Source organism: Sceloporus occidentalis, unplaced genomic scaffold (assembly GCF_023333645.1).
Source record: "Sceloporus occidentalis isolate IW3139 unplaced genomic scaffold, rSceOcc1.0.p SCAF_8, whole genome shotgun sequence".
NCBI lineage: Eukaryota > Metazoa > Chordata > Lepidosauria > Squamata > Phrynosomatidae > Sceloporus > Sceloporus occidentalis.
The window spans coordinates 23,182,610-23,204,161 of NW_028316988.1; the positions used below are offsets into that span (position 1 = coordinate 23,182,610).

The 21,552-nt window shown below is 53.4% G+C and overlaps 1 protein-coding gene across 2 annotated transcripts; it reads left to right on the forward strand.

The window, feature by feature from the left end:
* Window positions 1-380: 380 nt before the first annotated feature.
* Window positions 381-19,336, forward strand: MAP1S (microtubule associated protein 1S). Of its 2 annotated transcripts, XM_089535365.1 has the most exons (7): window positions 381-563; window positions 6,736-6,837; window positions 11,178-11,260; window positions 11,762-11,902; window positions 12,581-15,836; window positions 16,385-16,599; window positions 17,258-19,336. In XM_089535365.1, exons 1-7 carry the CDS (start codon window positions 395-397, stop codon window positions 17,411-17,413), a joined length of 4,122 nt encoding a protein of 1,373 aa, XP_089391491.1. In that variant the 5' UTR covers window positions 381-394; the 3' UTR covers window positions 17,414-19,336. The 2 variants fall into 2 exon arrangements, with proteins under 2 accessions (XP_089391491.1, XP_089391492.1); XM_089535366.1 differs by lacking the exons at window positions 381-563; window positions 6,736-6,837 and adding an exon at window positions 7,117-7,255.
* Window positions 19,337-21,552: the final 2,216 nt, after the last annotated feature.

A 21,552-nucleotide genomic window follows, 5' to 3' on the forward strand; every position in this document is an offset into this window, starting at 1 on the left:
ATTTTGTGGGGCCCAGAGAAACTCTAAGTCCCAGAATTCCATAGCCTTGAGCCAGAAAAAGAGTTAAAGCGGTGCCAAACCGGGTTATTTCCCCAGTTATTTCACTCTCTCAGCTTCAACAACTATAAAGACAACAATTTGCATTGATATTTCCACAATGCTGATGAGAGGAGTGGCATTGAAAGGAGGGCGAGGTCTGCGCATGCTCAGAACCACTGCCTCCTCCATTCTTGAAAAGGAACCAATTAAGAAACAACCAAGCCCCGCCTCCGGCCCCTCCCCTTAGCTCTCATTGGCCATTGGTGACGCGAGTGGGCGGTCCGGCGCAAGCGGAGGCTTGAAAAGGCACTGCCAGTGGGCGTGGCCAACGGACGCCTCTGAGGCGCCGAACAAGATGGCGGCGGCTGCGGTGGCGGGAGACGGGCCCCGAGACACCCCCGCCGCCTCCCTTTCCTCCTCCTCCTCCTCCTCTTCTCCGGGGCGGTTCTCGCTGGTGGTGGTCTTCGGCCCCGGAGGAGGGAGGGCCGGGCTACGGAGGGCAGTGCTGGGGTCCGTCAGAACCGGTGAGGAGGAGAAAGAGGGGGCCGGAAGTGACGAAGGGGGACCGGAAGTGGGGAGTGAAAAGGGGGACTCTTGGCTCATGAAAGGCTTTGTGTCAGAGGAAGAGCGAGACCCTTCATGGGAGACCCACCTGGCAGGGCTGTCAGGGCTGGGGCTGGAAAGGAGGATCTCTCTCTCTCTCTGACACAAAGCCTTCCATGGCTTTCATGAGCAGCCCCAGCACAACAGCCCTGCCAGGTGGGCCAGGCCGTGGGTCTCCCTTGGAGGGAGGTGGGCCTTTGAGGGGGAGGAGGAGGAGGCCTGGGGGGGCGCAACAAATGGCCTTGTGTCAAAGAGAGGGGGCCTGTAAGGGGGAGGAAAAGGGGGACTCTTGGCTCATGAAAAGCTTTGTGTCAGAGGGAAGGAGGGAGCACAACAGCCCTGCCAGCTAGGCCAGGCGGTGGGCCATTGAAGGGGAGGAGGAGGGGGCTTGTGGCCTCAATCTGTGGCCTGGTCCCTCTCCCTCTGTACCTCCTTTCCAACACAACAGCCCTTCCAGGTGGGCCAGAGGGAGGACAGAGACTGGGCCTGGGGGGGGTTCTCTTCTGGGGGAAAGAAGGGCATGTGGGGAGGAATGAGGGGAACTGGAGGAGAGGCAGGCAGGCATGCCCTCCTCTTCCTTCCTTGCTTGGAGTTAGTGGTCCAGGACATTTTTCGCCATGCAAAACCCGTGCCTGTCTTCCCACTCCTTCCAGGCAAAGCCGGGGTTCCCATTGAGAGCCTTGCCCTCCTCCTCTTCCGCGATCCCATGAATCACTTCCTCTGCTATCTGAGCAAAACTGACCAGGCCTGGCGAGAAGATTTTTGCAAAGGACATTTATAAACAAAATTCTAATGCGCATTGGTAAAATCCTAGCCCAGAGCGAGCAGAGTCTGTATCTGGGCTTGTTTGTTTTTAAGAGTACACTTGTGTGACAGCACTTTTCGGTCCCACATGAGAATAAACCCCATTGGAGTTGGTGGAACTTGCTTTCAGGCAAACATGGATACGCAAAGCGAAATAAACATGATATCCATGCACAAAGAGAGGATCAGGTTGCACCAACTGTGTCCATTGTTTAATAACCTGCCTTTTGGATACATATAGAAAGGAACAGTGAAAACAGTTTTTAAAATGTGTGTATTTATCTGGAGGAAAGTTAATAAGAACCTGCAGCCTGGTAAAAGGTACTGCGGAGCAGAGGACCGTGAAGACAAAGTGGTTTTATGAAGGCCGCGGAACGAACAACCCTGGCATATAATTGGTGAGAGAGAGCCAAGAGCCAGCAAGGAGGGTGTTAGAATAAATACCTTCAAAGTCTTCTTTTAAAAGGCTTTGTAAAGAGTGTGAGACTGTAAATCCTCTTCAAAAATACATATCCATCATTGTGGTTTTCATCATCATTGTGTAAAGTTTAATGCAGTTTGTTTCACAGCAGAGCTGTGCAGCAGTCAGCTGCCTATCTGAAAAGTGGGGTGTGTGGATCTGGCATAGAAGGGCATGGGATTAAAAGTTTTAAAGTAAAAAAAATGTTGTGAAGAAGGTCATGCCGAATGAATCCTAGTTTTCAGTGAAACAGCTGTGAGCACAGGCCTGGCCCAGTCCTGGTCATGGGATGCAAAAGCCTCTGAGAACTGAGAGCCAGTCTTTCTCCCCACAATGAAAGGGAGGCTGAGGAGCCTTTAGCCGCTTGCCTGGAGCATGCCTCCAAGTGTTTGGAGGGAGAAAGAGTCCTCTGTGGGTCTCATTTTGGAAGGAAAAAACAGCCCTGAGGAACCCATTGAAGAGCGATAGCGTTGAAAGAGTCATTGAATGTACAAGGAAGGCCCCGGGCGAATGCCTGGCCCATGGTTATGCAGAGGCACAGAGCGTTTGGGGAGCTGGGAAAGGGGGTGCTGCTCTTGCTAAAAAGAGGAGGTGGGGTGCATAGAAATCCCTTGAGGGTTTTATTCTCACAACCTCCCTGTGCACTGCCTCAGAGGTTTTCGGTGCCAAACAGCTTCTGCTCAGGGAGAGAGGAGATTCTGGGAGCTGTGCAAAGGAAAGGGAACGTGGCCCTCAGGAAATGAAGGAGGGCCCAAAGGGCAACAGGCCTTTTTCCTGGGATGGATGAAATTAGGGAAGAGCTGGTGCATGGTGAAGGCTTGAGGAGCTCCTTTTCTAAGGGGCCCTCCTCCCTCTTTCTCTGGCCCTATTGTGACCTGAGCTTTTGTTAGGCTCCTATCCATGCTTCCCAGAGCCTTGCCAGGAGCCCTGGTTCCTTTCCTCCCGTGGAAGAGGCTGTGAGATCTGTATCTAAGAGGAGATGCAGAGCCGCTGGGCCAATCTTCTCCTCCCCTCTCCTGTGGTGTCAACCAAGGACCCGCTTTGTGGCGCTCCAGTGTTGGCGGGGGCATTTAAGGCCAGCTGGCACATCTGTAGCCAGCACTTGCTCTCCAGGGCTGCTTCCCATCGCATTCTCAAGAGCTACAGCACTCAGCCTGGACTTTCCCATCTGGGCTGCTAAGGAGTGGGTTTTTCTGCATTTCCCTGTGAGGTGATTCCAAATCAAACTGGAAGAGGACTTGGGGCTTTTTAAAAAGACACAAGACCCCAGCCCTCCCTGGATTCTCTGTTGCTGTTTGCCAGAGTGTGGAGGATTGCCCAGAAGGAGGTGGGCAAGAAGGCAGGGCTCTGGCTGGAAGAAGGTGGACGGGTGCATGGAGGGATCTGGCCATCAATAATGGACAGTGGTTGCTCGACTGGGCTCTGAACCTGCCATTTTTGCCATTTTCAATGTGACCTCATCTGTGGGTGGAACGTGAGCTTCGCAGGGCATTTTCCAGAATAACCACCAGAGAGGGGAATTTGAAGAAACTGCAGGCACCTTCCTCTGTTACTCTCTCTTGGAAGCCAGACTGCCAAGGAGGAGTTCTCCTTCACCTGCCCCTTCTCCTGGCCCACATTTGCAGACTTTGACTCCTGCTTTGTGGCTAAAGCCAGATTCGCAGGAATCAGGAAAGCGGTTGCTGTGCATCGGTCCCAGTGGCCTCCCCCCATCTCTCTTTTCCAAAAAAGGCTCTATGTTGAAGCACATCATGGTGCAATGCCAAGAGAATGGTTAAGCGGAGAGGCACCCTCCAGAGATGCCGAACTGCAGTTTACATCAGGACGTGGCCTTGCTGGCTGGGGCTGATGGGAACTGTAGTCAAGCACACCTAGAGGGGGGCTTTCTAAAGATATTGTCTCCATCATGGCATCCAGCCCTCTCTAGCAGCTGAGGTCATATGCAACACTGCTGCTGCTGTGCTTGACACAAAGGGTCCTGTTTTCTGCTGGGGGGGGGGACCCACATGTGGGGGGAGAAGTGAGGGAAGAGGAAGCACTCCAGCTGGCTACCCAGCTGATATCCAAGGGACCAGATGGGCCCTGCTCATTCAGGGTGAGATAGAGGCTGGCAACCAAAGTGTCTCTCTTTGTTAAATTTTCCTCAAGAGCAAATTGCTTTTAATTATGTCTTCCCTGCAAGGCCTCCCCATTGCCGCAGGGCCTGGCTTTCTCTTTTCTGGCTGCGGCTCATTTGCTCCTGCAAGGTGCCAGTAGGTGAGGAGCCTCCCATTCAAGAGGTGCACCTGCCTCCTTCCTTGGCAGCTGGAAAGAAAGGCGCCACTCGCCTCTCCTTGGCAAGGAAGGCCACGCAGCTTTGCCTCTCAGGCATTTGGATTGGAAAAGCAAGTCAAAGGCATATCCATCTTTCTAGTTCTTATGGTTGTATTGAGAGTTTTTTGTTAGCAGTGCTGATGTGTTGAGATAATTTGACAATGATCTGGAATCTGGATGTCATTTTGCCCTTAGTCCTGTGTATGAGGAGGCAGATTGCTCTGTCTAAATAACATCCACTGCCTTGTCCCTTCTGTCTCCTGGAGGGCCGCTTCCCATTTCTGCTGGGCTTCCTCTCTCCTGCCACCAAACAGGAAATGAGTGCAGTGGATTTTCTGATATTTCTTTCCTCCTTTTTAAAGGCAAAGCGTCCAAGGTTTTTTGAAGGGGGAGAGGTGAGACTGAAAAGCCAGGCTACCCTCCCATCTTCCCCTCCGTCTAAGCAGGGCCTTTTTGTGCCACTGGTCCTGAGAAAAGAGGTCAGAACCCAAATGGCCTCCTGTTTTAATCCCCATTTTCCCTCTTTTCAAGATCCCAAAGTGGCAAACAGCAAACAAACAAAACCAGCCTCCAAACAGATGTGGCCTTCAGGTTAAGAGTTTTCTGAATTCTTGATTTGCGTGTTGCCCAAACCCAGAACTTTCTGGGCTCAGCAGTTAGGGAAACTCCTCTTTGGCATGCAGATGGTCTCTGGTTCAGTTGCTGGGATAGAAATAAGACCACCTCCCAAACCATTGGGAGGCATTGCTGCCAGTCAGCATCCATGGTAGTGGGCAGCAGTGACAAAGGATCTAGAAGGTCATTTCTGGTGTTCTTGGATTTGCAACCCAAGTAGGAGGCATGGTGCCCTCTGGATGTTGTTGAACTAGAACTCCCAATGCTTCTCACTGTTGGTGGCTGCTAGGAGTTGTCTGCAGGGCCGTCTGGTTTTAGGACTGAAATTTGGGGGAGCCTTGCTTAAGCCACATTGAGTGTAAGAGAATGACAGAGGTGTCTTTTCTGAGTAGTGGCTTGATGTGCAGAGGGTTTGCTTGGCTTAACATAATGGGAAACACAATGGGATATGCCTTTTCTCAAGCAAAGCTGTACTTGTGAATCTGAGGATTTGCTTATTGGGCTTTGAGTTGATGGCTTCTGTGTGGGTTTTCTCTCTCTCTCTTTTTTTGTCAGGCCACTCCACATTTGGTCTTCCAGGGGTTTTGTGGACTTGCAAAGATCAGATCATTTGACAAGTGTTGGCACTAACCATTTGTTGGGGGCTGGGGCTCTGTTTCAGGGTGATTGCTCTGGCTGGTTGAGTGTGTTGGGTCTTTTGTCCATTTTCGGCTGCTGAGGGATCACATGAGCAGATGGGGCCAGGAGCTAATCTGTAAATGGTCCAGCTTTGATTTCCCCTCTTTCACATCGGCCTCTTCTCAGTCTGGCTGGTGCTCAGGGCTGACCCTTGTGCATTTGCTCCATTTGCCATCTGCACTCACTGGCACATACCGGCTGGTCTTTGAGCATATGCTCTTAGCCATTTGCCTGCTGGACGGCATGTGTTTATGTTGGGGAGGGGGCTGAAGACATTGTGGAGGCTGGGTGCTAAGCTTGTTCAGCCTCCAAGGGGTCCTTTCTGCTGCCAAAATGAGGCAGACCCTCCTGGTCTGATGGGGGGGTCTTCCCCCAGGCAGCTGTCTCTGGAGCGCTCTCTCTGAAGGCAAGAGCACAGCCCCAGCAGACATGCTGGGGCCTCTTGCAAGAGCTGCAGCCTTGTGTCTTGGCTGATGCAGGTTGCGCTGGCATTATGTAAGCCGCCAGTGTTTCAGCATGTGTATATTGGGGAAGAAGGAAGCCCTTAGACCTCCTTGCCATGGAATGTGTGGCTCCCCTCATGTTTCCTTGACTGCCATGGGCCTCTTAGAAAAGGCAGCCTTTCTGCCACAGAGAGTGAAGCACTTGAGGTAAGAAACCCGCCAATTGTGCCCGGGAAGGGAATATTGCTTGGGAACTAGCCTGCAGGCTGCAAGTAAATTTCAGAAAAGGGTGATGCATGGTCCTCTGTCTGTGTGCATGTTTGTGTCTATTGGCAATGTCTATGGAGCTCCCTGGCCCTGTTCAGTCCTGACATCTTGCAACCTAAAGCTACGTTGAGGATGCTTTTACGACAATGTGCTGTAATGTTTTTAATTGTACAGTGTGCCCACATCATATGTGGCTTTCAGCATATGCTGAAAGCTGTGCAGGGAGAAGGGGTGTCACGTCCCATAGGGACGAATGGGGCATGCGCAAGCCCCATTCATTTAACTGGGGATCAAGCATAGGCGGTATTTGCTTTACATGGGGGAGTCCTGAACGCATCCCCGCGTAAAGCAAGGGCTCACTGTACTGTTTGAAAACTGTTTTTTATTTTGAATTGTGAGTTCTGATTTATTTCTTATGGGTCTTATGTTTACCTGCACTGGGTACGTTATATTTCTTTCTGCATGTAAGCTAAAAAGGCGGAGTATTCCTCACAACAACAATTTCTCTTCTAGGAATCCGTTCTTGGGATATTGACCTCACCGCCTGCAACCTTGACCAGCAGCTCAAGCTTTTTGTCTCCCGTCACTCAGCTACTTTCTCAGATATTGTGAAAGGTAAGAAGTGGATCAGCGCCAGCTCCCATCTCCAATCTAAGGTGTGTGAGATGGAGCCACCCTGCGCCGACGCTCTTCGGTTCTCCTCCAGACTGACTGTCCCTTGAGGGCCTGGTTCCGTTTTAGAGACGTTTCCATGAAGGCTGCGTTCCACTGGTCGGCAGAGCCAAAGTACATACATATCTATTTTTGGGGCCAATGAGGTGGTTGGAGGCCATGAGTGGCTATCACTTGCCTTCCTCTGTTTTGTCTTCATCCCAGCAGACTGGTATTGAGAGGTAGACTGCTACTGTAGTTGGAGGCTCCATTCTTGGCTTTCCTAGTTACTGCATTTTTGGTCCATTCTGCTGAGTTAGACTGCAGTCCGCCTAGTCCAGCAAAGCATGACGGGAGCAGCTGCCTCTCTCCAAAGTCAGAGGTAGGCTGCCTCTGCACTTGGAGGTTTCATTTAGCAGCTGTGGCTTATGGTGGGAGTTCGAACTGTCTGCAAAGAACTCACATGGCTTTATTTTGAAGCTGCCCTTGGAACCTTGGTTGGACAGTGGGACAAGTTGTCCTCTCTTGGAGGCTCCTCCTGCTGAACCCCCCGCCCCAGCCACAGTTCCCCCAAAGGGGAACCTCCGGAGGTAGAATCAAAAACTGATCCATGGCTAAATGTGTTCACAGTGTCCTTGGGTGGCTGGACAAACCCATGTTGCCACCTGGCTTTGGCCAAATGCTGGCCGGAACAGCTGGAGAGCAGCTGCAGTTCTCTTTTGGGGCAGCTCCCAGTCTTTCCTCTCCCCCCCCCCCCCCCCCAAGTCCTGCCAAGCCCTTCAGGGCAGAGACGTGCCCTCTTTGGGATTTGCTATGGAAAGCAAACATTTTTTCACTGGGGAGAAGGGGAGACAAAACAGCTCTTGTTGGGCCCTTCTGTCCTGTCGCCTCAGCTGACCGTGGGCGGCTGGAGCTGGAGGGAGCCGGACTGGAGACTACGGTTCTTGGCAAAACAGACCCAACTGACTATGACACACTGCTGTTCTTGGAAGGGGGCTTCAGAAGCCCCCTGCCTTCTTCTTCCACACCCCTTTCTCTCTCGTAGAAAGCTGGGGGGGGGGGGTTGTGTGGGTCATGTGAGCCTGCATCTTGCTCCCTGTCTTTGGTCAGACAGTTACCGCACACATGAACATGTCAGCCTATAGGATTGGGGAGCAGGGAGAAGGGGAGGGTAGTAACCTTCCTTTGTTTGCTGCTTGGCAGTCAGCCTTGTAAGGTAGACTGCCTCTCAACATGGGTGCCCTACTAAGTTGTCACAACCCTTTCACTCCAGTTCATTGTGGAGCAGAGGCCCTCCTGGTCCCTCAGTCAATAGCCTATCATTTGGAGAACTCTTTTCTCTTTCTTTTCCTTTTCTTGTCCTCTCATTTCATGCTGGGGACTCAAGAGTTCAAGGTTTAGGAGAGAATGATGAAAAACACTCCCCCCTTTTTCCATATAAGACATCATTTTGAAAAGTCTCTCATTGTGTTCCTCCTTACTTTTTCTAATTAAAAAGCTGTAATTTCCAAGTCTGTTTGCTTGCAGAGTCAGATTGTTGGTTGATCAGAGCCAGATCGTTGGTTGGCATCAGAATGGGGTTTTGAACAGGGGATGGGGAAGAAGATGACAGAGCCAAGCTCTCCTTTAACTTGCATGGACTTTCTCTTTAGAAAGGAACCGGTGGGTGAGACCTGTGGTTTGCTTCTTATAGGGCTGCTGTCTGGCAGATGAGGGAGTGCATCTGTCCAGTCTCTGCCAGAAGCCATTGTGCTGAGCTCAGGGGCCCTTGCGCTGGTGCCAGCCCTGGTCTTGCTGGGCATTGGCTTATAGAACTTCTGCCTCAGGATACCTCTCCCTAGAAGAGGTTACCTTGTGACAGCAGTGTGGCCAACAAAGATTGTTCTCTCCCTGTAATCCCCATCAATTGCATTGCCCTTTTGCCCTGGGAGTCTGCCAGCTGGCCTTGTGCTCTGCCTTAAGAGGCCCTTAATCTCCCGCTTGGCTTGCCTGTGGACTTGGGGCCAGCTCCAGCCAAAGGGTCTAGTCAGGGGTCTTCTTCGTGGCCCAGTGCCCAGCCCCAAATAGCTCCCCCTCTGGGACCCTTAGGGAGGAATGACTTTGTCTCTTGGGGTGCCTTCCATCTCCACAGTCAGATGTCACAGCTCTTGTGCATTGGCCATAGGAGTGACACTCTGTGGCATTTCTCTACAAAGGCTGGCTGTGGGCTCTGGAAGGCCCCTTTGCCACAGGAAGCGGCCGCTCTGCGAATCAATCCTGCAGTGCTAAAAAGCCCCCAGGGTCCATTTGAGCAAAGGAAGCCTTCCACCAGTGAGCGGCTTTGGTCTGCCTTGCGGTCAAAGAGGATTAGAATAGGACTTGCCATCCCCGTCTTTGTTCCTCTCAGATCAGGGCTGCCATGTCTCTGTCCCATTCCTCCCCAGTTGTTCCTTGGGGATTCATTTCAGCCACCTCATGCAGAGGCTCAGGCCTGATCAGTGTGTGGGTCAAAGATATCCGGCTCAGTGGAAGAGGGAAGGACAATCTTCCATTGCATGGGGGCCTGTTCCCCATGGTCTCCTCTTCTGTCCTCAGAAGTACTCCTCAGTGGAGTTGCACAGGGGGCTGGAGTGGCCTGTGCAGTTCTTTGTGCCTCCTGCCTGGTGGCTGTATGGACAATGCCTACTCCCAGGCCCTGGCCACCCCAGGCTGCACCCAATCAGGAGGTCTTTGACCGGAAGCAGGTTTCTCACAGGCCTACCACTCTCCTTTCCTGCCCCAGCTGCAAGGCAGGAAGCTGATGTAACACGGCGCTTGTGCAGCTGTCTGTATACTCTCACATCCTGAACCCTCAGCTGTCTCCTTCACTGGACAGGCCTGAGCCCCTTCTGGATGTTGCCAGTTGCCTTGGGCACTGCTAGGCTGAGACCTCCAGAGCCTTCTGTGACTTGGACTTGGCTCTTCTGCCAGGCAATGCCTAAATTACCCCCCGTCAATTTTCTGGCACTGCGTGTCAGAGTACGGAAGATGGCAAGGGGTCCAGGGTGGGAAAGGTCCTCCCCAGAAAATTAGAGGGGGGAAGGATTTGCATTGCACTTTATGGATTGCTGTACATTCTGCCCCCTCAGTCCTTTTGAGTCCCCCTCCCCAGAAGAGAGCATCTCTTGGGACTTTGGGAGGGAGCCATTGGCTCCATTTCCACCCCTATCCCAGGCTCAGCCTCCTGCCTCTTCTCTTTGGGTGCCTCACAACCAGAGCTTGGAAAAGTTCCTTTTCCAGACAGCAGATTCCAGGGGGCTGTGTTCAACCCTTGCTGCTGTGCATCCTCTGGCCTGCACAGCTGCAGCTGAGTCTCAGTGCAGCTTGGCTTGCTTTTAAGGAGCGATTGGGAGAACTGTTCCAGTCCTCTGCCTTGCCCTGCTGGGGCCTGGACTTCCCCATCTGCACATGTGCCTCCTTCCTGCAGAGCAAGGCCTTTCCTTCCTCCTTTTCTCTGCAAGAGGCCTTGGTCCCACTTGTCACTCAGGAAAAGCCCTTCCCCTGATTTCATGGCTGCCTGTGTGGGTAGCCAGGCTTCCCTCAAGGAGTAGGTGGGCAGAAGGACCCTACCCTGGTTCCCTTTCCCTGGCCTCCCCCTCTCTTCTTCAGGCTGGAAATGCCAGGAGACTTAACATGGTTAAGACTCTTTAAAGGAACCTCAGTGTTGTTTTTCCTCCATCCTTTTGCATTGGAGGTTTTCTTAACTGCAGAATTCAGATGCTCCATAGGCCTGTGGGAGGAGTCTCAGTTTCTTCAGAAGCCTCTCTTATCTGTCTCTTCTTCTTGCTTGCCTTGCAACTGTGGGTCCAGAGTCCCTGTGTGTGGTTGGGGGTGGGAGAAGGACCCATCCCTGGTTCCCTTTTCTTCCCAGACAGAGTGAAAACAGGCCTTCTGCCTGAGATCAAAGGTGTGTGTGTAAAATTTCCAAAAAAACTGCCCCCTTCCCCACAAACACACTGTTGGTGTTCATTCAACTGTGGTGGGTTCCCCCCTTTCATGTTTCTTCCTACTTAAAGTTTTCTGTCTCACTCATGCCAAGTTTGGGATCCCCCCCCCCCACCGTCAATGCCATCTCCTCGTGTGTGAAGGGTGCCATTTTGGCAGTGTAGGGACCAGGAAACCCACCTAGAAAATGGGTTTGCTGCCAGTATGTTGCCAGAAACCATTTGGTCTGTGCTGCCCCCTCCTGGGTATATCTGGTTCTGGTTTGGTTCAGCCCTGCCTCTTTAGGCTTGCTCTTCTCCTCCTTCCCTTCCCAATGCTGTTGCCTCTTTGGTCCCCTGCAGGTCAGCGCGCCCTCCACCATCGCGGAGATGTCCTGGAGACATTAGTTCTGCTGAACCCCTCGGACAAGTCCATCTGCGATGAGGTAATTGGGAGGAACCAGCCCCAAGCTCAAGCCCACCACAAGCAGGAAGAGTGACAGCTGGCAGTGGTGGCACAGAAGGGTTTCTGCGGTTGCTGTCTGAAGGAAGGGCGGCTGGGACCCTCTGTGCAAAGCACAAGTTCCTGCACTGACTGGTAGCAGCAGCTGCTTTCCAGGGTTTCGTTCCTGCAAGAGTCTTCCTGCCCCAGCTATCCTGCCTGGGGATGCTGCCTGAATGAGGATCCATCTGGAAGCAAAATGAGGATGAGTTCTCCCCCCCTCCCCCACCATTACAGGCACTCCCTTCCCAACCAAGAGGCTTTCATTCACGATTGGTTGCCTGAAGGCCCTTTGCTGTGGCAGAGATGAGGATCTAGGGACAGGGGCCCTCTGCTTTTTGCTACTGGCCTTCTCCATTTATTCATCTGTCTGTCTGCTCATTCATCCTCTCTCTCTCTCTCTCTCTCTCTCTCTCTCTCTCTCTCTCTGGTCTTGCTTTTCTAGCTCCGCAACCTGATCATGGACACTTCCCAGCACAAACTGCTGATCTTTGCTGGCCCTTGTGTGGAGGAGACTGGGGAGCTGGTGCTGCAGACGGGCTCCTTCTCCCTGAGGGACTTCATCCAGATCTTTGCTGACAAAGAGGTGAGATCCGTGCATTATTCCCCCCCCACCCCACACACCCCCCCCAGACAGTCCCTTCTCCCACTTTGGGCCTCCAGAATATGGGGGTGCCCTGCCAGTGGGGGTCCAGAACTCTGCACTGGACCTTTCACTCTGGACACCAGGCCTGTTAGGAGCAGGGTAGCTGCTGTACCTCCTCCTCTCCTATTTCCCTGAAGTCCCTCTGTCAGTTTCGGGCTGTGTCTCTTTCAGGCTGTACCCCTTCCATCTGTAGGCCAAGATGGGTTGGTGGATGGGCTCCAATGTGGTACAAAAAACATTTGCAGAAAGAAGAATGTTCAAGTTCTCATTGTAAATATATGAAGGCAGGTGAAACAGACCAAAAATCAGGAGTTTTCAGTGGTCTTCAGCTGTTTCTCTGCTTCCCATTGTTGAGGGGGAACATTTCTAGAAATATTTAGAATCAGTCTTAGCATTGTGCAGGGCTGCAAGGACTATCTCTTCCAGGCCCCTTCTGTCATGCAGGAACCCACAGCTACACCAGTCCTAAAAGAAGGTGCCCATCCTCTGTTTAAAGGCCTCTAAAGAACAGAGTAGATGTGCTGCCAACATGCCTAACTCAGGTCCAAAACCTCAAGATGGCCTTCTCTATTTTAGCTTTGTTCACTTCTCCCTCCTCCTCCTTTTGCTTTTTTCCAGGTGGGAGAGTTCCTCAGTTGTGCCAGTCCCGCAGCCAAAACCAGCTTGACAGTGGTTTGCCCAGATTTCGGGGAATGGAGGGATCCCCGGCTGAGCCAGCACAACCTGCTCGACTTTATTGACCTGCACTTCAACCCAGGGGCCGTACTACCTGAAATGGAGGGGCTACAGGAGTTCCTGGAGTATCTGTCGGAGTCCTTGGACCCCCCCTCGCCCTTTGACCTCCTGGAGCCACCCAGCACTGTGGGGTTCCTCAAGCTCTCCCGGCCATGCTGCTACATCTTCCCTGGGGGGCGAGGTGACTCCGCTTTCTTTGCAGTCAACGGTTTCAACGTCCTGGTGAATGGGGGCTCTAACCCCCGCTCCTCCTTCTGGAAGCTGGTGCGCCACCTGGACCGCATCGACTCCATCTTGGTGACCCACGTCGGAACCGACAGCTTGCCTGGGGTGAACAGCTTGCTGCAGAGGAAGCTGGCTGAAATGGAGGAGGACCACCTTGCCTCCCAGGGCTCCCAGAATGGCGACTGGATGAAGAACCTCATCTCGCCAGAGCTAGGGGTGGTCTTCCTCAATGCCTCAGAGAAGCTGAAGGCCATTGAAGGAGACTCAGGGGTGCTAAAGAGCTGCGATGAGGCCAGCTTGGCTCTCCAGTACCTGGACAGGTTGGGCATCAGGCCCCACCCACTCTCCAGGGGTCCTGGCCCCAGAGCAGAGCCAACCGTCCTCTTTGAGAAGATGGGCGTTGGACGCCTGGACATGTACGTGCTCAACCCAGTGAAAGGTAGCAAGGAGCTGGAGTTTCTGATGCAGGAGTGGTGCGGGAAGGGCACCCCCAAGGGGCTGGAACTGCCCTTGCAGTGCCTGACCTCCATCTGCGCACTGCTGGTATGGCATCCCGTCAGCCCCATGGAGAAGATTGTTCGGGTCCTCTTCCCTGGTTGCACTCCCCAGAGCAAGATCTTGGAAGGGCTGGAGAAAGTCAGGCACTTAGAGTTTCTCAAGCACCCAGTGGTCACCCAGAAGGACCTGGAGTCATTTTCCTCTCCTGCCTTCAGTGTGCAGAGCAAGCAGAAGCGACCGGGGAGCCAGGAGAGCCTCCGGTCAAGCTCTCGGCTGAGCCTCTCGGAGTCGAGCGTGTCTGGTTCCAAAGAGAAGAAGGAGCTGCCTCTGTCAAAACTTTCCGGTGCCAGAGAGAGGCCCAAGACACCTAGTGAGACCTCAAAGGCCAGTGGCGAGGAAGAGAGGACCACGAGGGAACCCCGGCCAAAGACGGCGTTATCGACAGAGAAGCTCTCGCAGGATGTCAGGCCCAAACAGTCGAAGGAGAAGCTGGCGACCAAGAAGGAGATGAAGAAGCCAACCCCAAAAGAGGGGGGAGCTCCAGAGAAAGAGTCAGGGAAGAGAGAGGCGAAGCCCATGAAGAAGGAGGGTAAGGCTGAAGGGCCCCGGAGAGAAACCCCAAAGAGAGAGGAGGCCAAAAAAGAGACAAAGCCGCCGGCCAAGGAAGTGAGGAGACCCTCAAGCACCACCAAGATGGGCAGCAGCTTCAGAAGAACAACAACCCCTCTATCCAAGAAAGAAGCAGAGAGGCCAAGATCCAGGTACTCAAGGGAAACTGCTAAAAAGCTGCCTTCTAGCACCACCAGCAGCAAGGGGGGCCCTGCGGAGGGGTCAGAGTCATCACCTGAGAATGGAATGCAGGGGGCAGCAGGACAGGGGCCACCGGGGGCCGAATCCACTGATGAAGGCATCACCACAGCTGAGAGTGAGTTGGACCCCTCCCCGCTGGATGGAATGGATTGCTACAGCAATGGCCTAGAGCCCCCCCAGAATGGATTGTGCCCGGAGACCAACCCAGAGAGTCCACAGCCTTTTTGGCACCGGGGAAACAGCTCCCCACTCCAGGGCATCAGTCCCCCTTCCCCGCTGCCCAAGACCCCCAAAAGTGACCGGAGCGTCAACTTGGAGATGACCCCAATGGACGTCCAGGCAGGGCTCAACCACTGCCCAGAGGCCGAAGAGGCCTGTGGCAGCTCCGAGGAGAAGACCCTTGAGATGATGTCTCCGGCAAGTTCTGGCCCAGCCAGCGCCGGCCACACTCCATTCCACCAGTCCCTGACTGAGGATGCCTCCATGGCAGAGGAGCCACCCATTGTCTTCAATGCCTGGAAGCCTGATGGGCCCGGATCTCGGACCTCCCGCGACAACTCCAGCTCCTCTCAGGAGAAGCACTCGGGGTGCCTCTCCCCCAGCCTCTTCCGTGATGATGCCCCGGACGTCTCTCCCACCATCACCACCCCATCCCTGCCGGCTGAGGTGGGGTCCCCGCACTCCACCGAGGTGGATGAGTCGCTCTCCATCTCTTTTGAGCAGGTCCTGCCCCCCGTCAGCGAGTTCCCCCAGGAGGAAGCGGAGAATTTCCGGGCCGGGGGGCTCACCCCGGATTTAGACCCTGCTGCGGCAGCAGGCAAAGGTGGGATGTCCCTGCCCATCCGTCCTTGCCACCACCACCCATACCCCAACGCTGCCTTGTGTCTGGATGGCCACGCCTTGCCCCGCTGTGGCCGCCGCTCTGACTCCCCCCATGATGTGGACCTCTGCCTTGTGTCCCCCTGTGAGTTTGAGCACCCCAAGTCGGAGAGGTCTCCTTCAGCCAACTTCAGTCCCCGAGACATGTCCAACAGCAGCGATTTCTCCCAAGAGCTGACCAAGCCGCCTTTGCACAGGAAGGCAGGAGCCCCCCGGGGACGCAAACCCCACCCGCTGGTGGACGAGACACCACCCACATCCTTCAGCGAGTCTCTGCCCACCCTCTCGGACTCTGACCTTCCCCCTGCCACTGAGGAGTGCCCCTCCATTACGGCCGATGGAGGGCTGGATTCAGATGACGACCCGGAGAACCTGGCCCGGGCCCGCGACCCCCTCCCGGTGCCCCTGAAAGACCCTTGCCCGCTACCCGCCCAGCCAGGCATCTGCATGGTGGACCCTGAGAGAGAGGGGGCAGCCAAGGCTAAGCGAACACCCGCCCGCGTAGGGTCTGCGCCCCCAAAGGCCAATGCCCCCAAGGCTGCCACTGCTGCTCCAAACAATCGGGCCAAGCCTTCTTCCGCCAGCCTGGGAGAGAGATCCCGCTTGTCTGCCCTGGGCAAAAGCGAGCCCTCGGCCTCCCGAGCCAGTGGAGACAGCAAAGCCTCCCTCGGCCAGAGGACCACCACCACCAGGTCGCCCCTGGCAGCCGGAAGGGCATCTCCAGCAGGTGAAGAGCTTGTTTGCCTCACTTGGCATTTGTCCAGGGGTGAATGGGGGCAGAAATGGGAGTCATGAGTGGCAGCTGGTGGGGTGGCTGGGATGGAGGCCATCTGTGTCTTTTCACATGGGCAGAAATGGAGGAGATGCCCGTGCTAGTCCACTGAGGTCTCTCGCTGGTTAACAAGAGTGTTTTAAAGACTCAGATTATTTAAAAGAAAATGTTTAATGTCCTTCCTTTCTCCCAATGTGAGAAACAAAACAATGAATCATAGAAGAGTTAAGAAACAAACCATTGTGTAAAAAAGTTTACAGCTGTTTTAAAAGATTGTCAAAATGATAACGGTGCACCATGCACCCATTAACAAGAAGCTCTCCCCTTATGGCTCTGCTGTAGCCACAGTATGGATGCTAGTGTAGCAGAGGGACTGGAGGCTCACCTGTAAGTCCTGCTATGGGGGGGGCATCCGTAGGAAGGCCTCTCTGAGCCCCCTCCCCACCTTCTCCACGGTCTAAACCTCTCCCCTTGTTGCCTTGCTCTCCTCATTGCCCTTCCAGGAGCCCGGCCTGGCCCCCCACTCGCCCCCATCTACTTGGAGCTGGCCTACATCCCAGGCTCAGCCAGCGCCCAGCGGGTGGATGAGGACTTCTTCCGCCACGTCCGCTCCCAGTGCTATGTCATCAGCGGCGAGGACCACATCAAGGAGGGGATTATGCGCGGCATCCTGGACGCCCTCCTGGCAGGGAAGCAGCAGTGGGCGCACGACACACAGGTGGGCCTATGGATAGGGGGCAGGTGGATAGGGAAGCATAGCAGTCCCTAGCCCAAGCCAGTTGCGCCAGTTATGGAGCCTCTGTAGGCCTTGGGATCAGGGTTTGGGGCACATGGAGGGCAGCTGCCCAGAAGCCACAGAAGTGAGGGGAAGGGAGATCCTGAGCCAGTATGAGTGTTTAGCAGCCAGAAGACTTGCTTTGCTACATACAATTTTGGTTTTGCAGCAGGCTAAGATGGCTGCGAACACCTCCTTTCCCTTTTCTCCTGTGGTGCAGAGTGAGACCACTGGCTCTACCTTTAACAGTTGCCAGGTTTCATCCCCTGGCAGCATTTCCACCCAAAAGCAATGGCGGAAAGGCACAGAACAGCCCCCACTCCCCAAAAATCTGGAACGACTATAGCATTGTGGAGGGGGTAGTCATAGCTGTCTGGGCATTCCTCACCTGTTGCCATCTGGCTAGGAACCTTCTGGGAGTGGCAGTGATAGCAATCTCCAGCATGCTGCATTCCATGAGCCCCACGAAAGGGCAGATGTCTTTCCCTGCCTGCCTGTCCACCTGGCATCCAGGTGTTGGGATGCGATGGCGCTCCTTGACCCCTTGTGAGCCCCTCTCTTGTTTCCTCTTCTCCTCCCTTCACCCCTTTCCCAACCTCAGGTGACCTTGATCCCAACCTTTGACTCGCTGGCCATGCACGAATGGTACACAGAGACCTTGGAGCGACAGCAGGCGCTGGGCGTCACTGTCCTGGGCAGCAACAGCACGGTGGCCATGCAGGACGAGACCTTCCCGGCTTGCAAAGTGGAGTTCTGACTCCGGCGGCACTTTGGACCGCAGGTGGGAGGCCGGTGCAGAAGGGGCTGGAGACGGGGAAGAGTCTCCTCCACTCTTTGGCATGTTTGCGGGTAGGCAGAGAGAGCATTTCCCTTTTCTTCCTGGCGTGCCGGAGGAGGGACGGAGGGAAAGTTGTTGCAAATTTTTCGGGGCACATTTCAAGTTCCGGAGGCAAATTGTACCCACTGTTTGTCTGGTTTATTGTTGCATGTTCACACCGCCAGTGCTTCTAGTCCTGGTGAAGCCTGAGGGGAGGGGCCCACAGAGCTGGGGGGATTCTGGGAGGCTGCTGAAAGGCACCCACACGCTGCTTTTGACCAGGATCCCACAGCATGAGCCCTCTCCCTATTTCCCCTGGCAGGAGCTGAGGTTGAGATGGGAGCCAATGCTGTCATCCTTCTGCTTGACCTCTGTGCTGCATTGGGTTCCCAGTGCTCTCCCCAGAGCCTTGTCTGTTGGCATCTTGTGGTTGGAGTGGGTGGGCTGCAACCCAGATGTGGGTCTGGAAGGAGGCAGTGGAGGCTGTTTTGGATGCAGTTTTGTTGAATGGATCTTTTTATTCGGGGGAAACAGGGTAGCACATGACACAGCATCCCATCTCTTACTCTTTCAAGATGGGCATCTGCATCCCCCTCCCATTTTAAACAAATTCTTGACTTGGGGAGGGGTCTTCCTATTCTTCTTCCTCTGATGTTACCGGTGTCCCCTCCCAGTCCCCCAAATGTGGAATGGGTGGCCTGCCTTCCTTGGGTCTCCCTTTCAGAGCCTGGCTGAGCTTTAAGAACTGCAGGGGAGGCTTTCCTGTTGGGCTGTCCAGTCGTCTGTTGTTTCGCCTCCTCCCAAAACCACAATTTAGTTCCCTGGCGGGCAGGGGGCAGCTGTGGGACTTTGTTGAGCCTCCCCTTCCCATCTCTTTCCAGGTTGAAGGAGGCCCTCCACACTCCAGATTTCTTCTTCTTCTACCTCTTTTCTGTTGTAGACCCTGGAGAGTGGGCCTGCGCCCTCCAGAGCTGCTCCGTCCAAGACCGCTCTTAGTGAAAGGCGGCCAAAGGTGTGGCACTGCCCCTTCCCAGGTGTCTCCGCCACTTGTTCTTATGTGTCTTTGTGCCCCCCTGCCGCCGCCTCACCCTCATTCGTTTGAAGGAAAGATTTTTGGGATCTGCTGCCTACAGTGCAGCACCCCTTTTGCAATGTGACACTAAACCTTCCATTCCCTTAAGGAAAGGAAAGGCATCTTGTTTGTTTTCTTAAATGTCTATTTTGTATTTTTTCTATAAAAAAAGTCAGAAAAACCAAAACTGTTAATGTATTGAAGGTTTTTAATTTATAGAGCCCTCACCTCTGATGTTGGGCAGTGTTTACGAAGGCAGAGTGGAGGGGGGGTGATGGAGAAGAAGGGTTTGTTGTGGGGCTTTAAGCCTGGCTCCCTCCCCTCCCGCGTTACCCTCCTGCCCCACCGGATTGGGCCCCTCCCTGTGTCTCCAGACTTGTATGATGTGTGTTTAGGAAATATAAAAAGTATTTTTGTGGGGTGGAGAGACCAGAATGTGTTCACCACCTTTAGTGCTTTATATATTCTGCCTAGTTGGGATCCTGGTTTTTTTGGGAGCGACCGGTTCAGAGGCAGGAGGGGGCCCAGAACCCCGTCTTCCGAGCAGAAGGAGGACATCACCCCTTTTTCTGAAGGTGCCTGAGACCCTCCCTTGGCACTCACTTGCTTATTCCCCGACTGTAGGAGAGGGAAGGAGATTGTGTTTGTTGTAGCCGTTGTCACACTTAAAAACTGTGCAGCGTTCTTGCAATGTTGCGTCTGTACACACACTCACACAGACACGGACACCTGCGCGTGCTCACACTGTGTTAAACTTACTGCAAAAAAATTAAAATAAAACATTAAAGAGATGAGCAGCTCTCTTGTATGTGTGTTGTGCAGTTAATCTTTGTGGCTGAGACCCGCCCAGGTCTCCCCCATTTAACCCACCACCTTCCTGGGCACAGGGCTCTGGCACTGAGGAGGGGGATCTGGATTTGAAGGAACCCCTTCTCTTTAAGAGACTCCTCTCGTTGGACTTGAGAAACCCCAGAGCACCCCCCTAAGCAAGCATGGCATGGCTGCTGTGAATTGCAGTCCCATCAAAACTTGACTTTTCTAAGCCCTTCTGGGTTTGGGATCCATCCTTTCAAGCCCTGTGCCCCCTCCACGCATGCAACTTGTCCAAAATGGTATCTGCCAGATGTGCCGTGCCAAATATTTCTGTTTCCTCCATTCCTGTGGGACGTGTCCCACTGCAGCATTGCCTGTTCCGTGGCAAAGGACAGGGTCTGAACCATTGGTAAGGTCTGATTTCTATTGTCTCCAGTCAGAGCAATAAGGCTGCCTTTCCACATTCAGTTCTGCATACCTCACAGCCCTACACAAAACCAGGGTTGTGGCGTAGTGCGATGTGAGAGATGGACTATGCCCCCCTCATGCTGCCAGACATTGGAGCTCCAGGGTGCATTTCTGCAACAGATGCCCAGCCGCGCTTTGTCTCACATCCCTATGCACACCATTTGAAAAATGTCCACAGGGCTCTCTGTATCTCCTGGTTGCGTACGGAGAGATGGAAGGGGAAGTGTTGCCATGGCAACCGCCTGGGAAAAAGATACTGGCTTGGAAGCATCTCTGATCCAGGAAGAGCAAAGCACACTGATGATGGAGGACCAGGGCTCCTGTCCAGAGACAGGCTGACCAGCAATGGAGGGTCCGCGAGGCCTACTCCTGAGTAAACGGATGGAGCCGGTCAGTGTCATTCAGTTGCATGGGAAGGAAGGGAGACCAAAAGCTTAAGGGGTCTCATCCTTCCCAGCAGTTGGGGAAGGAGCAGCTCTCATTCCCCACCCTTCGTGAATAGAATTCATTTTTAATTTTTAAAAAGCGTCCTGCTTCTAAGACGCAGCCAGGATGCAGGTGTCTCAGAAGGAAGGACCAAGGGACTGCGTTGTTCAGTGATTAGCATTAATCTGATGTAAAATCAATTTAAATCACGATAAAGGATGTTCTTGGTTGGTAGCAAGTTTTCCATGCTTGTTAAAAAATCCTCTTCACCTTTCCAAGGAATGAGTTGGAAGACATTTTCTCTGTCTCTCAAATAAGACCTTTTCTCTTTATGTTCCATCATTTCCTAAATGCCAAGACCCGATGCAGCTCTCAGCAAGGGTTGAAAATCCATAACTGATGACAACTAAAGACACAAAAAGTAAATAAAGTAGTAAGATGTCATAGAACCAATACTGAATTTTAAAGCAGAGCAATTTGGAAAGGGCTTCTCTGAAATTAATTTGTCAGGCCCAGTGCCCCTTTGAGAAAGCACTTCCCTTGTGTCCAGTGTCTTCCATGTATGTTCACATGTGTTTGCATGCGGCCCTCTAGATGCCGGTGGACTGAGACTCCTATTATCCCTGACTATTTGGGGACCAATGGGAGTTGTAGTCCAACACCAAGAGGGCTGTATGGGTCTGATTGTTTTGCATGATCACCATACGGTGGCCATTTGAATGCTCAAATGTAGAACTGGCAAGCTGACCGTTGAGACGTCAAAGGTGGAAAACACGCAGCCCTCCAGATGGGGCTGGACTGCAGCACCCATCATCCCTTGGCTTTGCTGGCTATTTGTGTGGGGGGGGGGGGTTCAGAGTGACCCAGAGCCTCTAAAGGGCCTTCATTGTCCACTTAGCAACTCCAGCCTCTGCAGCGTTTTGGATTTTGGCAAGAACAACCGTCTTTGTAATCCTTGTTTGATTGAAAAAGAAAACATTGCACACTTTCTTTCCCTGCAGCCCTTGCCTTTGAAAACAAAGGGAAAAACACAAAGCAGAAGTCATTGCTGATTCAGGCTTTGCTCAGCCTCCAGGGAAGACTCAGATAAACATTGCACGTCGCCACCCTCTCATTCCTTTTTTTGGAAGTGTGCTGCATGGCATGTGTTTGTGCATGGTATATACACAAACACATGAAATGGTAGAGGGAGCACTAGAACTCGGGATCCGCGGACCAGTCCCTGAAAGCAAGGCCCTGCTGCTGCAAATGGTCTGCAGCATTACGCCTTCCTCTTTCCATCACATGGTCAGCAAAACCA

Excerpts from the sequence above, each read along its gene's own strand:
- MAP1S (XM_089535365.1), top strand. The coding sequence starts at position 395 with ATGGCGGCGGCTGCGGTGGCGGGAGACGGGCCCCGAGACACCCCCGCC. Across the intron at positions 564-6,735 it reads GCTGGGGTCCGTCAGAACCG|GAATCCGTTCTTGGGATATT; the intron begins GTGAGGAGGAGA and ends TTTCTCTTCTAG. Across the intron at positions 16,600-17,257 it reads AGTGGGCGCACGACACACAG|GTGACCTTGATCCCAACCTT; the intron begins GTGGGCCTATGG and ends TCCCAACCTCAG.